This window comes from Salmo trutta, chromosome 27 (assembly GCF_901001165.1).
Source record: "Salmo trutta chromosome 27, fSalTru1.1, whole genome shotgun sequence".
Taxonomy (NCBI): domain Eukaryota; kingdom Metazoa; phylum Chordata; class Actinopteri; order Salmoniformes; family Salmonidae; genus Salmo; species Salmo trutta.
In genome coordinates this window covers 36,346,664-36,362,857 of record NC_042983.1, presented here as the reverse complement: position 1 = coordinate 36,362,857, position 16,194 = coordinate 36,346,664, and the positions used below count along the sequence as shown (strand labels likewise).

The 16,194-nt window shown below is 41.9% G+C and overlaps 1 protein-coding gene across 9 annotated transcripts in view; it reads right to left on the bottom strand.

Moving 5' to 3' along the window:
- Positions 1–16,194, bottom strand: part of LOC115164972 (serine-rich coiled-coil domain-containing protein 1) — a 110,514-nt gene that overhangs the window by 33,909 nt on the left and 60,411 nt on the right. For 3 of the 9 annotated variants that reach the window (XR_003870035.1, XR_003870038.1, XM_029717946.1), the window contains one exon: positions 9,167–9,204. The exons of the other annotated variants lie outside the window; for them this stretch is intronic. Coding sequence is in view for 1 of the 3 variants with exons in the window: in XM_029717946.1 (XP_029573806.1) it covers positions 9,202–9,204 (3 nt within the window). In the remaining 2 variants the exon portion in view is untranslated. The remainder of the gene's footprint in view (positions 1–9,166; positions 9,205–16,194) is intronic. 9 annotated transcript variants of the gene reach the window in all.

Sequence of the window (16,194 nt, the reverse complement as noted above, 5' to 3'; positions counted from 1 at the left end):
TATTCCCAGTTCTTCAATATTCCCAGTTAAGAAGTTTTAGGTTGTAGTTATTATAGGAATTATGACGTGTCAACTATTTCTCTCTATATCATTTATATTTCATATACCTTTGACTATTGGATGTTCTAATAGGCACTTTAGTATTGCCAGCCTAATCTCAGGAGTTGATAGGCTTGAAGTCATAAACAGCGCTGTGAAGCAAGCATTGCTAAGAGCTGCTGGCAAACGCAGTATAGTTTGAATGAATGCTTACGAGCGTGCTGCCGCTTACCACCACTCAGTCAGACTGCTCTATCAAATCATAGACATAATTATAATATAATAAACACAGAAATACGAGCCGTTGGTAATTAACATGGTCAAATTCGGAAACTATCATTTTGAAAACAAAACGTTTATTCTTTCAGTGAAATATGGAACAGTTCCGTATTTTACCGAACGGGGGCAACCCTAAGTCTAAATATTGCTGTTACATTGCACAACCTTCAATGTTATGTCATAATTCTGTACATTTCTGGCAAATTAGTTCGCAACGAGCCAGGCGGCCCAAACGGTTGCATATACCCTGACTCTGCGTGCAATGAACGTAAGAGATGTGACACAATTTCCCTAGTTAATATTGCCTGCTAACATTAATTTATTTTAACTAAATATGCAGGTTTGAAAAAATATTCATCTGTGTACTGATTTTAAGAAAGGCATTGATGTTTATGTTTAGGTACATTCGTGCAATGATTGTGATTTTTTCGCGCAAGCGCTTTTGTTAAATCATCCCCCGTTTGGCGTAGTAAGCTGTGATTTGATGATAAATTAACAGGCACCGCATTGATTATATGCAACGCAAGACAAGCTAGTTAACCTAGTAATATCACCAACCATGTGTAGTTAAATAGTGATTATGTGAAGATTGATTGTTTTTTATAAGATAAGTTTAATGCTAGCTAGCAACTTACCTTGGCTCCTTGCTGCTCTTGCGTAACAGGTGGTCAGCCTGCCACGCAGTTTCCTCGCGGAATGCAATGTAATCGGCCATAATCGGCGTCCAAAAATGCCGATTACCGATTGTTATGAAAACTTGAAATCAGCCCTAATTAAACTGGCCATGCCAATTAATCGGTCGGCCTCTACTCCAATACCTTGACTTTGTTGTCCTTAAGCCATTTTGTCACAACTTTTTGGAAGTATGCTTGGGGTCATTGTCCATTTGGAAGATCCATTTGCGACCAAGCTTTAACTTCCTGACTGATGTCTTGAGATGTTGCTTCAATATATCCACGTAATTTTCCATCCTCATGATGCCATCTATTTTGTGAAGTTCACCAGTCCTTCCTGCAGCAAAGCACCCCCACAACATGATACTGCCACCGTAGTCTGGCAAACCGTAGTCTGCAAACCGCAAACTGTAGTCTGGCTTTTTTATGGCGGTTTTGGAGCAGTGGCTTCTTCCTTGCTGAGCGGCCTTTCAGGTTATGTTGATATAGGACTCGTTTTACTGTGGATATAGATACTTTTGTACCCGTTTCTTCCAGCATCTTCTCAAGGTCCTTTGCTGTTCTGGGATTGATTTGCACTTTTCGCACCAAAGTACATTCATCTCTAGGAGACAGAACGCGTCTCCTTCCTGAGCGGTATGACGGCTGCTTGGTCCCATGGTGTTTATACTTGCGTACTATTGTTTGTACAGATGAACGTGGTAACTTCAGGCGTTTGGAAATTGCTCCCAAGGATGAACCAGACTTGTGGAGGTCTACAATTTTTTTTTCTGAGGTCTGATTTATTTTATTTTCCCATGATGTCAAGCAAAGAGGCACTGAGTTTGAAGGTAGACCTTGAAATACATCCACAGGTACACCTCCAATTGACTCAAATGATGTCAATTAGCCTATCAGAAGCTTCTAAAGCCATGACATCATTTTCTGGAATTTTCCAAGCTGTTTAAAGGCACAGTCAACTTAGTGTATGTAAACCTCTGACCCACTGGAATTGTGATACAGTGAAGTGATAAGTGAAATAATCTGTCTGCAAACAATTGTTGGAAAAATGACTTGTGTCATGCACAAAGTAGATGTCCTAACCGACTTGCCAAAACTATAGTTTCTTAACAAGAAATTTGTGGAGTGGTTGAAAAACGAGTTTTAATGACTCCAACCTAAGTGTTTGTAAACTTCCGACTTCAACTGTACCCTTATAAAAGATTGTATCATGAAGGAGAGGCAATGTATGTTTGAATTTCACCAAGTAGAAAAGGAAGAGGTAGAAAGGATGCGGTTGTCTCTTTCGGATGACAAGTCACCTGGTACAGCTAATCTTGACGCCAAATTGATAGAGTTACAGCTAACCAAATATCTACCCCAGTCGCTCATATTTTTAATAAGTGCTTGATGTATGGGGTGTGCCCAGAAGTCTGGAAAGAGTCAAAGGTTATTCCACTACCTAAGGATAAAAAATATGCATTCACTGGTCCTAATAGTCGTCATATAAGCTTGCTGTCTGTGTTAAGTCAATTATTGGAAAACATTTTATCTGAACAAATCAAGGATTATTTCTCATGTAATGGTCTGACAATGGGGTTCCAGCATGCATACAGAGGGGCATTCTACAAGTATGGCCTTAGCACAAATTACAGATGATTGGTTAAAGAGTATGCATAACAGGATGTTATATGGTGCAGTGTTGCTAGATTTCAGTACTGCTTTTGATGTAATTGATCATGAACTGTTACTTGGTAAACTCAAATGTTAGGGTCTTACAGTCGGGGAAAAAAGTATTTGATCCCATGCTGATTTTGTACGTTTGCCCACTGATAAAGAAAGGATCAGTCTATAATTTTAATGGTAGGTTTATTTGAACAGTGAGAGACAGAATAACAACAAAAATATCCAGAAAAACGCATGTCAAAAATGTTATAAATTGATTTGCATTTTAATGAGGGAAATAAGTATTTGACCCCCTCTCAATCAGAAAGATTTCTGGCTCCCAGGTGTCTTTTATACAGGTAACGAGCTGAGATTAGGAGCACACTCTTAAAGGGAGTGCTCCTAACTGCAGCTTGTTACCTGTAAAAAAGACACCTGTCCACAGAAGCAATCAATCAATCAATCAGATTCAAACTCTCCACCATGGCCGAGACCAAAGAGCTCTCCAAGGATGTCAGGGACAAGATTTTAGACCTACACAAGGCTGGAATGGGCTACAAGACTGTCGCCAAGCAGCTTGGTGAGAAGGTGACAACATTTGGTGCGATTACTCGCAAATGGAAGAAACACAAAAGAACTGTCAATATCCCTCGGCCTAGGGCTCCATGCAAGATCTCACCTTGTGGGGTTGCAATGATCATGAGAACGGTGAGGAATCAGCCCAGAACTACACGGGAGGATCTTGTCAATGATCTCAAGGCAGCTGGGACCATAGTCACCAAGAAAACAATTGGTAACACACTACGCCGTGAAGGACTGAAATCCTGCAGCGCCCGCAAGGTCCCCCTGCTCAAGAATACATATACATGCCCGTCTGAAGTTTGCCAGTGAACATTGAATGATTCAGAGGACAACTGGTGAAAGTGTTGTGGTCAGATGAGACCAAAATGGAGCTCTTTGGCATCAACTCCACTCGCCGTGTTTGGAGGAGGAGAAATGCTGTCTATGCCTATGACCGAGAACACCATCCCCACCGTCAAACATGGAGGTGGAAACATTATGCTTTGGGGGTGTTTTTCTGCTAAGAGGACAGGACAACATCACCGCATCAAAGGGACGATGGACGGGGCCATGTACCGTCAAATCTTGGGTGAGAACATCATTCCCTCAGCCAGGGCATTGAAAATGGGTCGTGGATGGGTATTCCAGCATGACAATGACCCACACGGCCAAGGCAACAAAGCAGTGGCTCAAGAAGAAGCACATTAAGGTCCTGGAGTGGCTTAGCCAGTCTCCAGACCTTAATCCCATAGAAAATCTGTGGAGGGAGCTGAAGGTTTGAGTTGCCAAACATCAGCCTCGAAACCTTAATGACTTGGAGAAGATCTGCAAAGAGGAGTGGGTCAAAATCCCTCCTGAGATGTGTGCAAACCTGGTGGCCAACTACAAGAAATGTCTGACCTCTGTGATTGCCAACAAGGGTTTTGCCACCAAGTACTAAGTCATGTTTTGCAGAGGGGTCAAATACTTATTTCCCTAATTAAAATAAAAACCATTTTATAACATTTTTAACATGCGTTTTTCTGGATATTTTTGTTGTTATTCTGTCTCTCACTGTTCAAATAAACCTACCATTAAAATTATAGACTGATCATTTCTTTGTAAGTGGGCAAACGTACAAAATCAGCAGGGGATCAAATACTTTTCCCCCCACTGTAAGTCTGCAGCACTATCCTGTATGGAAAACTATCTATCCAGGAAAAGGCAAAAAGTGTTCTTTAATGGTAGCTTTTCAATTAGTAAATATATTCACTATGGTGTTCCTCAAGGAAGCTGCCTAGGCCCACTTCTCTACTCAATCTTTATTAATGATTTACTACCTTCAGTAATGAACAAAGCAAGACTGGCAATGTATACTGATGACTCTACAATGTATAGCGCAGCATCAGAATGTAATGAGCTAACAGATGTACTAGGTAGTAAACTAAGAATGTTGTCTGAGAGGGTTGATATGAACAAATTGGTGTTGTACATTTCTAAAGCTTAATGTATTGTATTTGTTTCAAGATATATCCTTGCTGATGATCCCCAAATGAATTTGTCAATGAATAGAACGTATGTAGAGCAAGTGAAGAAATAAACTACTAGGTGTCAGATAATATTGTTATGGGTAAGGGAATTTCTGTTACAAGAACATTTCAGAGTATGTAACATCTAGGACTCTGAATCAGGTGATTAAATCCCTGGTCCTATCACACTTAGAGTGAGTGTCCAGTCATCTACAGCAAAGAAAGATATAAAAAAGCTCCAAATGGCTCAAAACAGGGCTGCCAGATTATCTCTTCATTGCTCTCTCCGTATGAATATTATCCAAATGCATCAGTATCTCTCATGGCTTCATGTTGAAAACAAATTATTATCCAGTCTTCTGATAGTAAATTCAGGGCATATAAAGACAACCCAAGCCAAGGACAAATTTGACATAAATCTACAGTTTTATATAGAGCCATAGCTGAGTGGAACTCTTTACCTATCCATATTTCTCAGGCAAAAAGTAAATCAACCTACAAGAAAAAAAACTAAAGAACATCTAATGCGATAGACCATATGACTGGACAGGAAATAGAAAGAACATCTAATGTGATAGACCATATGACTGGACAGGAAATAGAAAGAACATCTAATGCGATAGACCATATGACTGGACAGGAAATAGAAAGCATCAATCGAATGTTAAATGTGTTTCCCATCAGGTATTTTAATTGTCTGTATTGTCTACTTGTTAAATGTTTGTAAAGTCTTCACTTGTAATTGTTTGTAATGTCTTATTAATTGGTGTTTAACCCCAGGAAGATTAGCTAACGCTACGGCGTTAGCTAAAGGGGATACTAACAAAATTCACAGTGCATTTGGAAAGTATTCAACAAAGTACTGACTAAAGGGTCTGAATACTTACAGTACCAGTCAAATGTTTTGACACACCTGCTCATTCTTGGGTTTCTTTATTTGTACTATTTTCTACATTGTAGAATAATAGTGAAGACATCAAACTACAAAATAACACATATGGAATCATGTAGTAATCAAAAAAGTGTAAAACAAATGCAAATATATTTTATATTTGAGATTCTTCAAAGTAGCCACCCTTTGCCTTGATGACAGCTTTGCACACTCTTGGCATTCTCTCAAACAGCTTCATGAGGTAGTCACCTGTATGCATTTCAATTAACAGGTGTGCCTTGTTAAGAGTTAATTTGGGGGATTTCATTCCTTCTTAATGTGTTTGAGCCAATCAGTTGTGTTGTGACAAGGTAGGGGTGGTTTACAGAAGATTTGGTAAAAGACCAAGTCCATATTAATGGCAAGAACAGCTCAAATAAGCAAAGAGAAACGACAGTACATCATTTACTTTAAGACATAAAGGTCAGTCAATCCAGAAAATTTAAATAACTTTGAAAGTTTCTTCAAGTGCAGTCACGAAAACCATCAAACGCTATGATGAAACTGGCTCTTATGAGAACCGACACAGGAAAGGATGACCCAGAATTACCTCTGCTGCAGAGGATGAGTTCATTAGAGTTAACTGCAAGTCAGATTGCAGCCCAAATAAATGATTCACAGAGTTCAAGTAACAGACACATCTCAACATCAACTGTTCAGAGGAGATTGTGTGAATCAGGCCTTCATGGTCAAATTACTGCAAAGAAACCACTACTAAAGGACAGCAATAAGAAGAAGAGACTTGCTTGGGCCAAGAAACACAAGGAATGGACTGGTGGAAATCTGTCTTTTGGTCTGATTAGTCCAAATTTGAGATTTTTGGTTCCAACCACCGTGTCTTTGTGAGAGGCAGAGTAGGTGAACGGATGATCTCTGCATGTGTGGTTCCCACCGTGAAACATGGAGGAGGAGGTCTGATGGTGTGGGGGTGCTTTGCTGGTGACACTGTCGGTGATAGCTACCACAGCATTCTGCAGCAATATGCCATCCAATCTGGCTTCAGCTTAGCGGGACTATCATTTGTTTTTCAACAGGACAATGACCCAAACACACCTCCAGGCTGTCTAAGGGTTATTTGACCATTTACATTTACATTTAAGTCATTTAGCAGACCAAGAAGGTAAGTGATGGAGTGCTGCATCAGATGACCTGGCTTCCACAATCACCCGACCTCAACCCAATTGAGATGGTTTGGGATAAGTTGGACCGCAGAGTGAAGGGAAAGCATCCAACAAGTGCTCAGCATATGTGGGAAGACTGTTGGAAAATAATTTGAGGTGACGCTGGTTGAGAGAATGCCAAGAGTGTGCAAAGCTGTCATCAAGGCAAAGGATGGCTACTTTGAAGAATCTAAAATATATTTTAATTTGTTTAACACTTTTTTGGTTACTACATGATTCCATATATGTTATTTCATTATTATTCTACAACGTAGGACATAGTAAAAAATAAAGAAAGATCTTACTTTTGACTGGTACTGTATGTAAATAAGGTTCTCATTATTAATACATTTGCAAAAATGTCTAAAAACCTGTTTCCGCTTTGTCATTATTGAGATGGTGTATAGATTGATTTGGATATATATTTTTTCATCCAAAAAATTAAAATAAAACTATCCAAATGTACTGTACATATAACTTTGATACTGTACTGTAAAGCATAGCCTGTAGTACACTACACTATATACACATACAGTACTATACTGTACATCAAAAAACGTTCTATCAAAAGCAGAGCCTTTTGCTACTGCATAACTGAAAGCACACAAGAGCAGTGACCTACAACTAAGCAAATATACACTCAACGAACAGTTTACTAGCTACAAGGTGTCAGAAACGTTTCACAGGGATGTTGGTCCATGCTGATGCGATGGCATCACACAGTTACTGCAGATTGGACAGTGGTTCATTCATGCTACCAACAGCCCGTTCCATCTCATCACAAAGAAGCTCTATTGGGTTGAGGTCTGGGGACATGAGCAGGTCATTCAAGTTAACCAGGAGATGTTTTTCCACTCAAGTGTCCAGTGTTGGTGATTGTGTACTCACTGGAGCCGCTTCTTGTTTTTAGCTGATAGGAATGGATCCCTGTGAGGTCGTCAAATGCAATTGCCCATCCGTGACATCGATCGTCGAGTTGTGCGTTCCAAGATACAGGTCTGCACACCACTGATGTATTGAGCCGTTATTTGTCGATTTGTGCCCCACCTGTTAGCTTCCACGATTCTTGCCATTCTCCTTCGACCTCTCATCAACAAGCTGTTTTCGCCCACAGGACTGCCGCTGACTGGATGTTTTTTGTTTGTCGCACCATTCTCTGTAAACCCTAGACACTGCCAAGCGTGAAAAGCCCAGGAGGGCGGCCTTTTCTGAGATACTGGATCCGGCGATCCTGGCACCGCCGATTATACCATGCTCAAAGTCACTTAGGGCAGTGGTTCCCAAACTGTGGGGAGAGCGAGGGGCCGGCAGGGTCGAAGTCAGTCCAGCTTTAAACTTACTCTTGAAAGTTGTGATAATTTCGAAATTGCACCTTGTGCATTCTACTATCATCAGTTCGTCTTGTCATGTTAGTCATTGCTTACTTTAGAGAAATATGTATAACTTGTCAGAAATGTCCAGATCAACTAGCCCATGTCAGATAACGTTTTTTTATTTCTAAATTTTAGCTCATAGATATTATCATATTTTTGTCACTCACATATCACATGAATACACATTAGACATGGCAAAATGTATAGAATTGCAAGAATATTTGCTTTAAAACTGCCAAATTGAATACACCCACACACACAGTTCACTTTCATATCAGCCACATACAAACAGCATCATCACTTTGCTCGTTATAGAACTACTTCTCGCCTCTACGCGCTCTTCTACTCTCAACTTTCCCTGCACTTGTGGACATCAGTGCACCCCACAACAGCGGTCTGTGACCAGGTGAAAAAAAACCTTCCAAGCTAAACCTTCATACATGATATACAAATCACCTTGCGTCATAAGTAACTACTCATTATTGTTTGTAGATCAGTCAGTCAGTCACAATTAACCCAAGATACATAACATTGCTCTCGAACACGGCCAATACTTCTGGCTTGGATGACGATGGCTTTTGGTCATTGTAAATGTTTGGTTTTATTGGACTCTATAGACATGTCATACTCTGACCTTTACTGTATGAAAATCCATTCTAATCTGCCATAGGATGACCAGGTGGAACCAAGGGAGACTGCTCACCATGAGACAGCGATCAAAAAGAAGGACAGCGCACATACAGGGACAGTCGTTTAATGTGATGGCGGAGATGTAAGCAAATCAAATGTGATTGTTTTGAACACCGTCAGTGGTATTTTCCCGGACTGGGTAATTGGGATTTATTAATTTAGGATGACATTAATAGGATGTTTTCTGTGTTTGGTGATTAGAGGGAGGGATGGGAGTGCCACCCTGCCTTGATTACAGACAGGCAGACAGATAGACAGACATCCAGGCAGGCAGACTGGCTGCATCACACAGAGAAAGATCTCCTACCTGCATGGTGCCTCAGCCACATCACATGATGCTGGTCACTGCGAAGCCAAGGAGTGGATGGGAAAACAACAATATGGAGAGATGAGTATGTTAGAGACAAACACGATGAATACATACAACATGGAGCCCAGCCCTGAAACACCCTCTGTTACATTGTCATGTGGATGGGACACGAGACATTATTTTTATCCCAGTTTTTACATTAATTAAATTATACTGTGGATAGCTCAAACATCCCTTCCTACATGAGCAATAATCTGGGAATTGTCACAAATAAATTTAAACACCATAAAGTCCCCTAATTCTGACAATATTGTTCTCGGGGGAACTTGTTAAAGAAAAAGGACTGGACATTTGGATGTTTATTGGGTGGCAACATGAAGAGAGGACATAAAGGGACAGATGGCATACATCAGAAATGTGGAGAACGAAGAGAAGTTAACCATGGTTGGAATTAGCATTCTAACGGGACTACATGAAAACCCAAGTTAGTGAAGCCAGAGAAGACGACATCGGAGGACAGAGAAGAATAGGATCAATAGAACGAATAGGAGGGAGCAAAAGAAAAGCGAGTAATAAGGGGAATCTAAAAAGGAGACGAGGAGATGGAAAAAGGGGGGATGAACATGGAGGAGGGGGGGGGGGGCAGAGAAAGACGACACAGGAATAGGGATGTAAGAAAGGAGATGAGAACAGAGAGGGGACATAGAATCAATGAGTAATGATGAGTGATGGTGGAGTGACAGTTAGAGAAGAGAACTAAAGGATACAAAGAGGATACAATAACAGTGTGTTTTGGGGAAGGATGAAACATCACTGGTGCCAGACAACAGAAGGCAGCGATGTAGAATAGAATAGACAAGTAACAGGGGAACTTGAGAGTAGACAACTCTGTTAAAATGGTAATCTGGCTTAACCTTTAACAAAAGGGCTGAGGGGGTGAGAGAGCGACAGAGAGACAGACTATGAATCATTTAGCTCCCCATCATCCCTACTGACATCCAGTGGTATGATAGTAATTATATTAACCCGCTCCTACAGTCAATTCATATTTGCACCAATCACCATTTGCAGTGAGTCAGTGGGGGCAGATGGAAGAACATCCTACTGATAAGAACAGCAATGAAACCAAATCAAACTTTATTGCGCCAAATACATGCGCTACATGCGCCAAATACAACAGGTGTAGACCTTACCATGAAATGCTTACTTTCAAGCCCTTAACCAACAATGCAGTTCAAGAAAGACTTTAGAAAATATTTACCAAACAAACTAAAGTAAAAAATAAAATAAAAAGTAAAAAATAAAATAACAAGAACGAGGCTATTTACAGGGGATACCGATAACGAGTCAATGTGCAGGGGTGCAGGTTAGTACATGTAGGTAGGGGAAAAGTGACTATGCATAGATAATAAACAGTGAGTCGCAGCAATGTAAAAACAAATAAACCATCAGTCTTATGGCTTGGGGGTAGAAGCTGTTGAGGAGCCTTTTGGTCCTAGACATGGCGCTCCGGTACCGCTTCCCGTGCGGTAGCAGAGAGAATAGTCTATGACTTGGGTGACTGGAGTCCTTGACAATTTTTGGGGCCTTCATCTGACACCGCCTAGTGTGTAGTTCCTGGATGGCAGGAAGCTTGGCCCCAGTGATGTACTGGGCTGTACACACTACCCTCCGTAGTGCCTTACGGTCGGATGCCGAGCAGTTGCCATACCAGGCAGTGATGCAACCGGTCAGGATGCTCTCGATAGGCCAGTTGCAGAATCACTCGAAATCTCATTTCACAGCAAACAGCCCATCCAGGACCCTGTGCTCTGCTTGCCAGTCAGTGTCAAGGCACCATAATATAACTGAATGATACAGTGCATGTAAGCAAACAGACTATTAGCTCAGAGTGGGAGTATTCTGGAAAATTAACTCTGTTATCCTCCTCCTCCAGCATCTCCCTGGCCTGCCCGTGTGCATTTAGGCTGCCTGTCCAGTCCAGTCCGTCCTCCTCCTCCCCCTCTCCTCCAGTATCTCCTTGCCTGTGTGTACAGTATCTAGGCTGTCTGCATGTCCTGTCCCGTCCTCCTCTTCCTCCTCCAGTATCTCCCTGCCGGTGTGAACAGTATCTGGCCTCCCTGTCCTGTTCCTCCTCCTCTTCCTCCTCCTCCAGTATCTCTCTGCCTGTGTGTACAGTAACTAGGCTGCCTGTCCTGTCCTCTTCCTCCTCCTCCAGTATCTCTCTGCCTGTGTGTACAGTAACTAGGCTGCCTGTCCTCTCCTGTCCCGTCCTCTTCCTCCTCCTCCAGTATCTCTCTGCCTGTGTGTACAGTAACTAGGCTGCCTGTCCTGTCCTCTTCCTCCTCCTCCAGTATCTCTCTGCCTGTGTGTACAGTAACTAGGCTGCCTGTCCTGTCCTCTTCCTCCTCCAGTATCTCTCTGCCTGTGTGTACAGTAACTAGGCTGCCTGTCCTGTCCTCTTCCTCCTCCAGTATCTCTCTGCCTGTGTGTACAGTAACTAGGCTGCCTGTCCTGTCCTCTTCCTCCTCCTCCTGTAGTCATTGTTGAGATAATTATTTATTAACTTGTTCATTGTGCCTAGCTGTTCCTGTCTGTCGGGCCATCTGTCCCCAGCGAAGTGCTGCCTCCCCGTTCTGTTCCCCCTGCCCGCAGGGGAGAAGGGGGACTGCTGGAGCACGCCACACCTTCTGCTGACAGTCACCCACCGGCCCACCGGGCACCGGCCCACCGGGCACCACGCCTTCTGTCAGCACTTTAGACCACCGTTCGTTACCTTGACAAACTTATCACGGACACCAAGTTCACCCTGCTCACTGGTGCAAAGGCATAACTAATAGATAGCTGCAACAATGACACGTGTTGGTTACATAGGCCTCCAATCTGTTGGTAATTGGGTTACATAGGCCTCCAATCTGTTGGTAATTGGGTTACATAGGCCTCCAATCTGTTGGTAATTGGGTTACATAGGCCTCCAATCTGTTGGTAATTGGGTTACATAGGCCTCCAATCTGTTGGTAATTGAGTCACACAGGCCTCCAATCTGTTGGTAATTGGGTTACATAGGCCTCCAATCTGTTGGTAATTGGGTTACATAGGCCTCCAAACTGTTGGTAATTGAGTCACATAGGTCTCCAATTAAATCAAATCAAAATCAAATCTTGTTAGTCACATGCACCAAATACAACAGGTGCAGACCTTATAGTGAAATGCTTACTTATATACAGGGGGTACCGGTACAAAGTCAATGTGTGGGGGCACAGGTTAGTTGAGGTAATTGAGGTAATATGCACGTGACTATGCATATATACAGTTGAAGTCGGAAGTTTACATACACCTTAGCCAAATACATTTAAACTCAATTTTTCACAATTCCTGACATTTAATCCCAGTAAAAATTCCCTGTCGTAGGTCAGTTAGGATCACCACTTTATTTTAAGAATGTGAAATGTCAGAATCATAGCTGAGAGAATGATTTATTTCAGCATTTATTTCTTTCATCACATTCCCAGTGGGTCAGAAGTTTACATACACTCAATTAGTATTTGGTAGCATTGCCTTTAAATTGTTTAACTTGGGTCAAACATTTCGGGTAGCCTTCCACAAGCTTCCCACAATAAGTTGGGTGAATGTTGGCCCATTCCTCCTGACAGAGCTGGTGTAACTGTCAGGTTTGTAGGCCTCCTTGCTCGCACACGCTTTTTTAGTTGTGCCCACAAATGTTCTATAGGGTTGAGGTCAGGGCTTTGTGAATGCCACTCCAATACCTTGACTTTGTTGTCCTTAAGCAATTTTTCCACAACTTTTTGGAAGTATGCTTGGGGTCATTGTCCATTTGGAAGACCCATTTGCGACCAAGCTTTAACTTCCTGAATGATGTCTTGAGATGTTGCTTCAATATATCCACATCATTTTCCTTCCTCATGATGCCATCTATTTTGTGAAGTGCACCAGTCCCTACAGCAGCAAAGCACCCCCACAACATGATGCTGCCACCCTCATGCTTCACGGTTGGGATGGTGTTCTTAGGCTTGCAAGCCTCCCCCTTTTCCTCCAAACATAACGATGGTCATTATGGCCAAACAGTTATATTTTTGTTTCATCAGACTATCGGACATTTCTCCAAAAAGTACGATCTTTGTCCCCATGTGCAGTTGCAAACCGTAGTCTGGCTTTTTTATGGCATTATTGGAGCAGTGGCTTCTTCCTTGCTGAGCGGCCTTTCAGATTATGTCGATATAGGACTCGTTTTACTGTGGATATAGATACTTTTGTACCCGTTTCCTCCAGCATCTTCACAAGGTCCTTTGCTGTTGTTCTGGGATTGATTTGCACTTTTCGCACCAAAGTACGTTCATCTCTAGGAGACAGAACGCGTCTCCTTCCTGAGTGGTATGACGGCTGCGTGGTCCCATGGTGTTTATACTTGCGTACTATTGTTTGTACTGATGAACATGGTACCTTCAGGCATTTGCAAATTGCTGCCAAGGATGAACCAGACTTGGAGGTCTACAATCTTTTTTTTCTTTTGATTTTTCCATGATGTCAAGCAAAGAGGCAGTGAGTTTGAAGGTAGGTCTTGAAATACATCCACAGGTAAACCTCTAATTGACTCAAATTATGTCAATTAGCCTATCAGAAGCTTCTAAAGCCATGACATCATTTTCTGGAATTTTCCAAGCTGTTTAAAGGGACAGTCAACTTAGTGTATGTAAACTTCTGACCCACTGGAATTGTGATACAGTGAATTATAAGTGAAATAATCTGTCTGTAAACAATTGTTGGAAAAATGACTTGTGTCATGCACAAAGTGGATGTCCTAACCGACTTGCCAAAACTATAGTTTCTTAAAACCTGTTGGGGATAGGGGGCAGTATTGAGAATTTTGAAAAAAATATGTGCCCATTTTTAACTGCCTCCTACACCAACTCAGAAGCTAGGATATACATATTAGAAAACACGCTGAATTTTCTAAAACTGTTTGAATGGTGTCTGTAAGTATAACAGAACTCATATGGCAGTCAAAACCCTGAGACAAATTCTGACAGGAAGTGGATACCTGATGTGTTGAATTACTTTTAAGCCTATGCCATTGAAACACACAGGGGCTTATTAATCATTGAGCACTTCCTATGGCTTCCACTAGATGTCACCAGTCTTTACAAAGTGGTTTGAGTCTTCTACAGTGAAAACTGACCGAACAAGAGACTTGGAACGTTGGTCATAAGCGGATGGCTGATACTGCTCTGGCGCACGAGTGCATGTTTGGGTACTCTCGTTCCAATATGTTTTAAAAGAGAATGCAATCGTCCGCCTTGAATATTATTGAAGTTCTGATTGAAAAAGGCCCTAATGATTTATGCTATACAACGTTTGACATGTTTGAACGAACGTAAATATTTTTGAGTAGCCTACAGGACGCGCTAACAACACGGAGCTTTTTGGACATAAATTATGAGCTTTTTCGAACAAAACTACATTTGTTATGGACCTGGGATTCCTGGAAGTGCCTTCTGATGAAGATAATCAAAGGGATTATTTACATAGTATTTTTGATTTTAGATCTCTCCAACATGGCGCTTAGTCTGTATCGCAAAGCCTATTTTTCTGAGCGCAGTACTCAGATAATTGCAAAGTGTGATTTCCCAGTAAAGTTATTTTTAAATCTGGCAATGCGGTTGCGTTCAAGAGATGTTAATCTATAATTCTTTGAATGACAATATAATATTTTACCAATGTTTTCGAATAGTAATTATTTAATTGGTTGTGCTGATTGACTGGCGGTATTGGAGGGAAAAGATTTCCTCAACATCAACGCCATAGTAAAACGCTGTTTTTGGATATAAATATGAACTTGATTGAACAAAATTGCATGTATTGTCTAACATAATGTCCTAGGAGTGTCATCTGATGAAGATTGTCAAAGGTTAGTGCATAATTTTAGCTGGTTTTCTGCTTTTGGTGACGCCTGTCTTTGCATTGACAAAACATTACACACAGCTATTTTCAATGTACTGTCCTAACATAATCTAATTGTATGCTTTCGCCGTAAAGCCTTTTTGAAATCGGACAACGTGGTTAGATTAAGGAGATGTTTATCTTTCAAAGGGTGTAAGATAGTTGTATGTTTGAGAAATTTGAATTATGACATTTAATTGTTTTCAAATTTGGCGCCCTTGATATTTCACCTGCTGTTGATAGGGTGTACCAGGGGTGGGACGCTTGCGTCCCACGTTCCCAGACAGGTTAACAAGAAATTTGTGGAGTGGTTGAAAAACGAGTTTTAATGACTCCAACCTAAGTGTTTGTAAACTTCCGACTTCAACTGTAATAAACAGAGAGTAGCAGCAGTGTAAAAATACTTTTTGAGGATCTGAGGACCCATGCCAAATCTTTTCAGTCCCCTGAGGGGGAATAGGCATTGTTTTGCCCTGTTCACGACTGTCTTTGACCTCCTCCCTATAGGCTGTCTCATCGTTGTCGGTGATCAGGCCTACCACTGTTGTGTCGTCGGCAAACTTAATGATGGTGTTGGAGTCATGTTTGGCCATACAGTCATGGGCGAACAGGGAGTACAGATGGGGACTGAGCACGCACCCCTGAGGGGCCCCCGTGTTGAGGATCAGTGTGGCAGATGATCATGTTGGTAGCCATGAAGTGCTTTGAAAGGCTGGTCATGGCTCACATCAACACCATAATCCCAGAAACCCTAGACCCACTCCAATTTGCATACCGCCCCAACAGATCCACAGATGACGCAATCTCAATCGCACTCCACACTGCTCTTTCCCACCTGGATAAAAGGAACACCTATGTGAGAATGCTGTTCATTGTCTACAGCTCAGCGTTCAACACCATAGTGCCCACAAAGTTCATCACTAAGCTAAGGACCCTGGGACTAAACACCTGCCTCTGCAACTGGATCCTGGACTTCCTGACGGGCTGACGGGCTGCCCCCAGGTGGTAAGGGTAGGCAACAATACCCCTCAGGGGTGCGTGCTTAGTCCCCTCATATACTCCCTGTT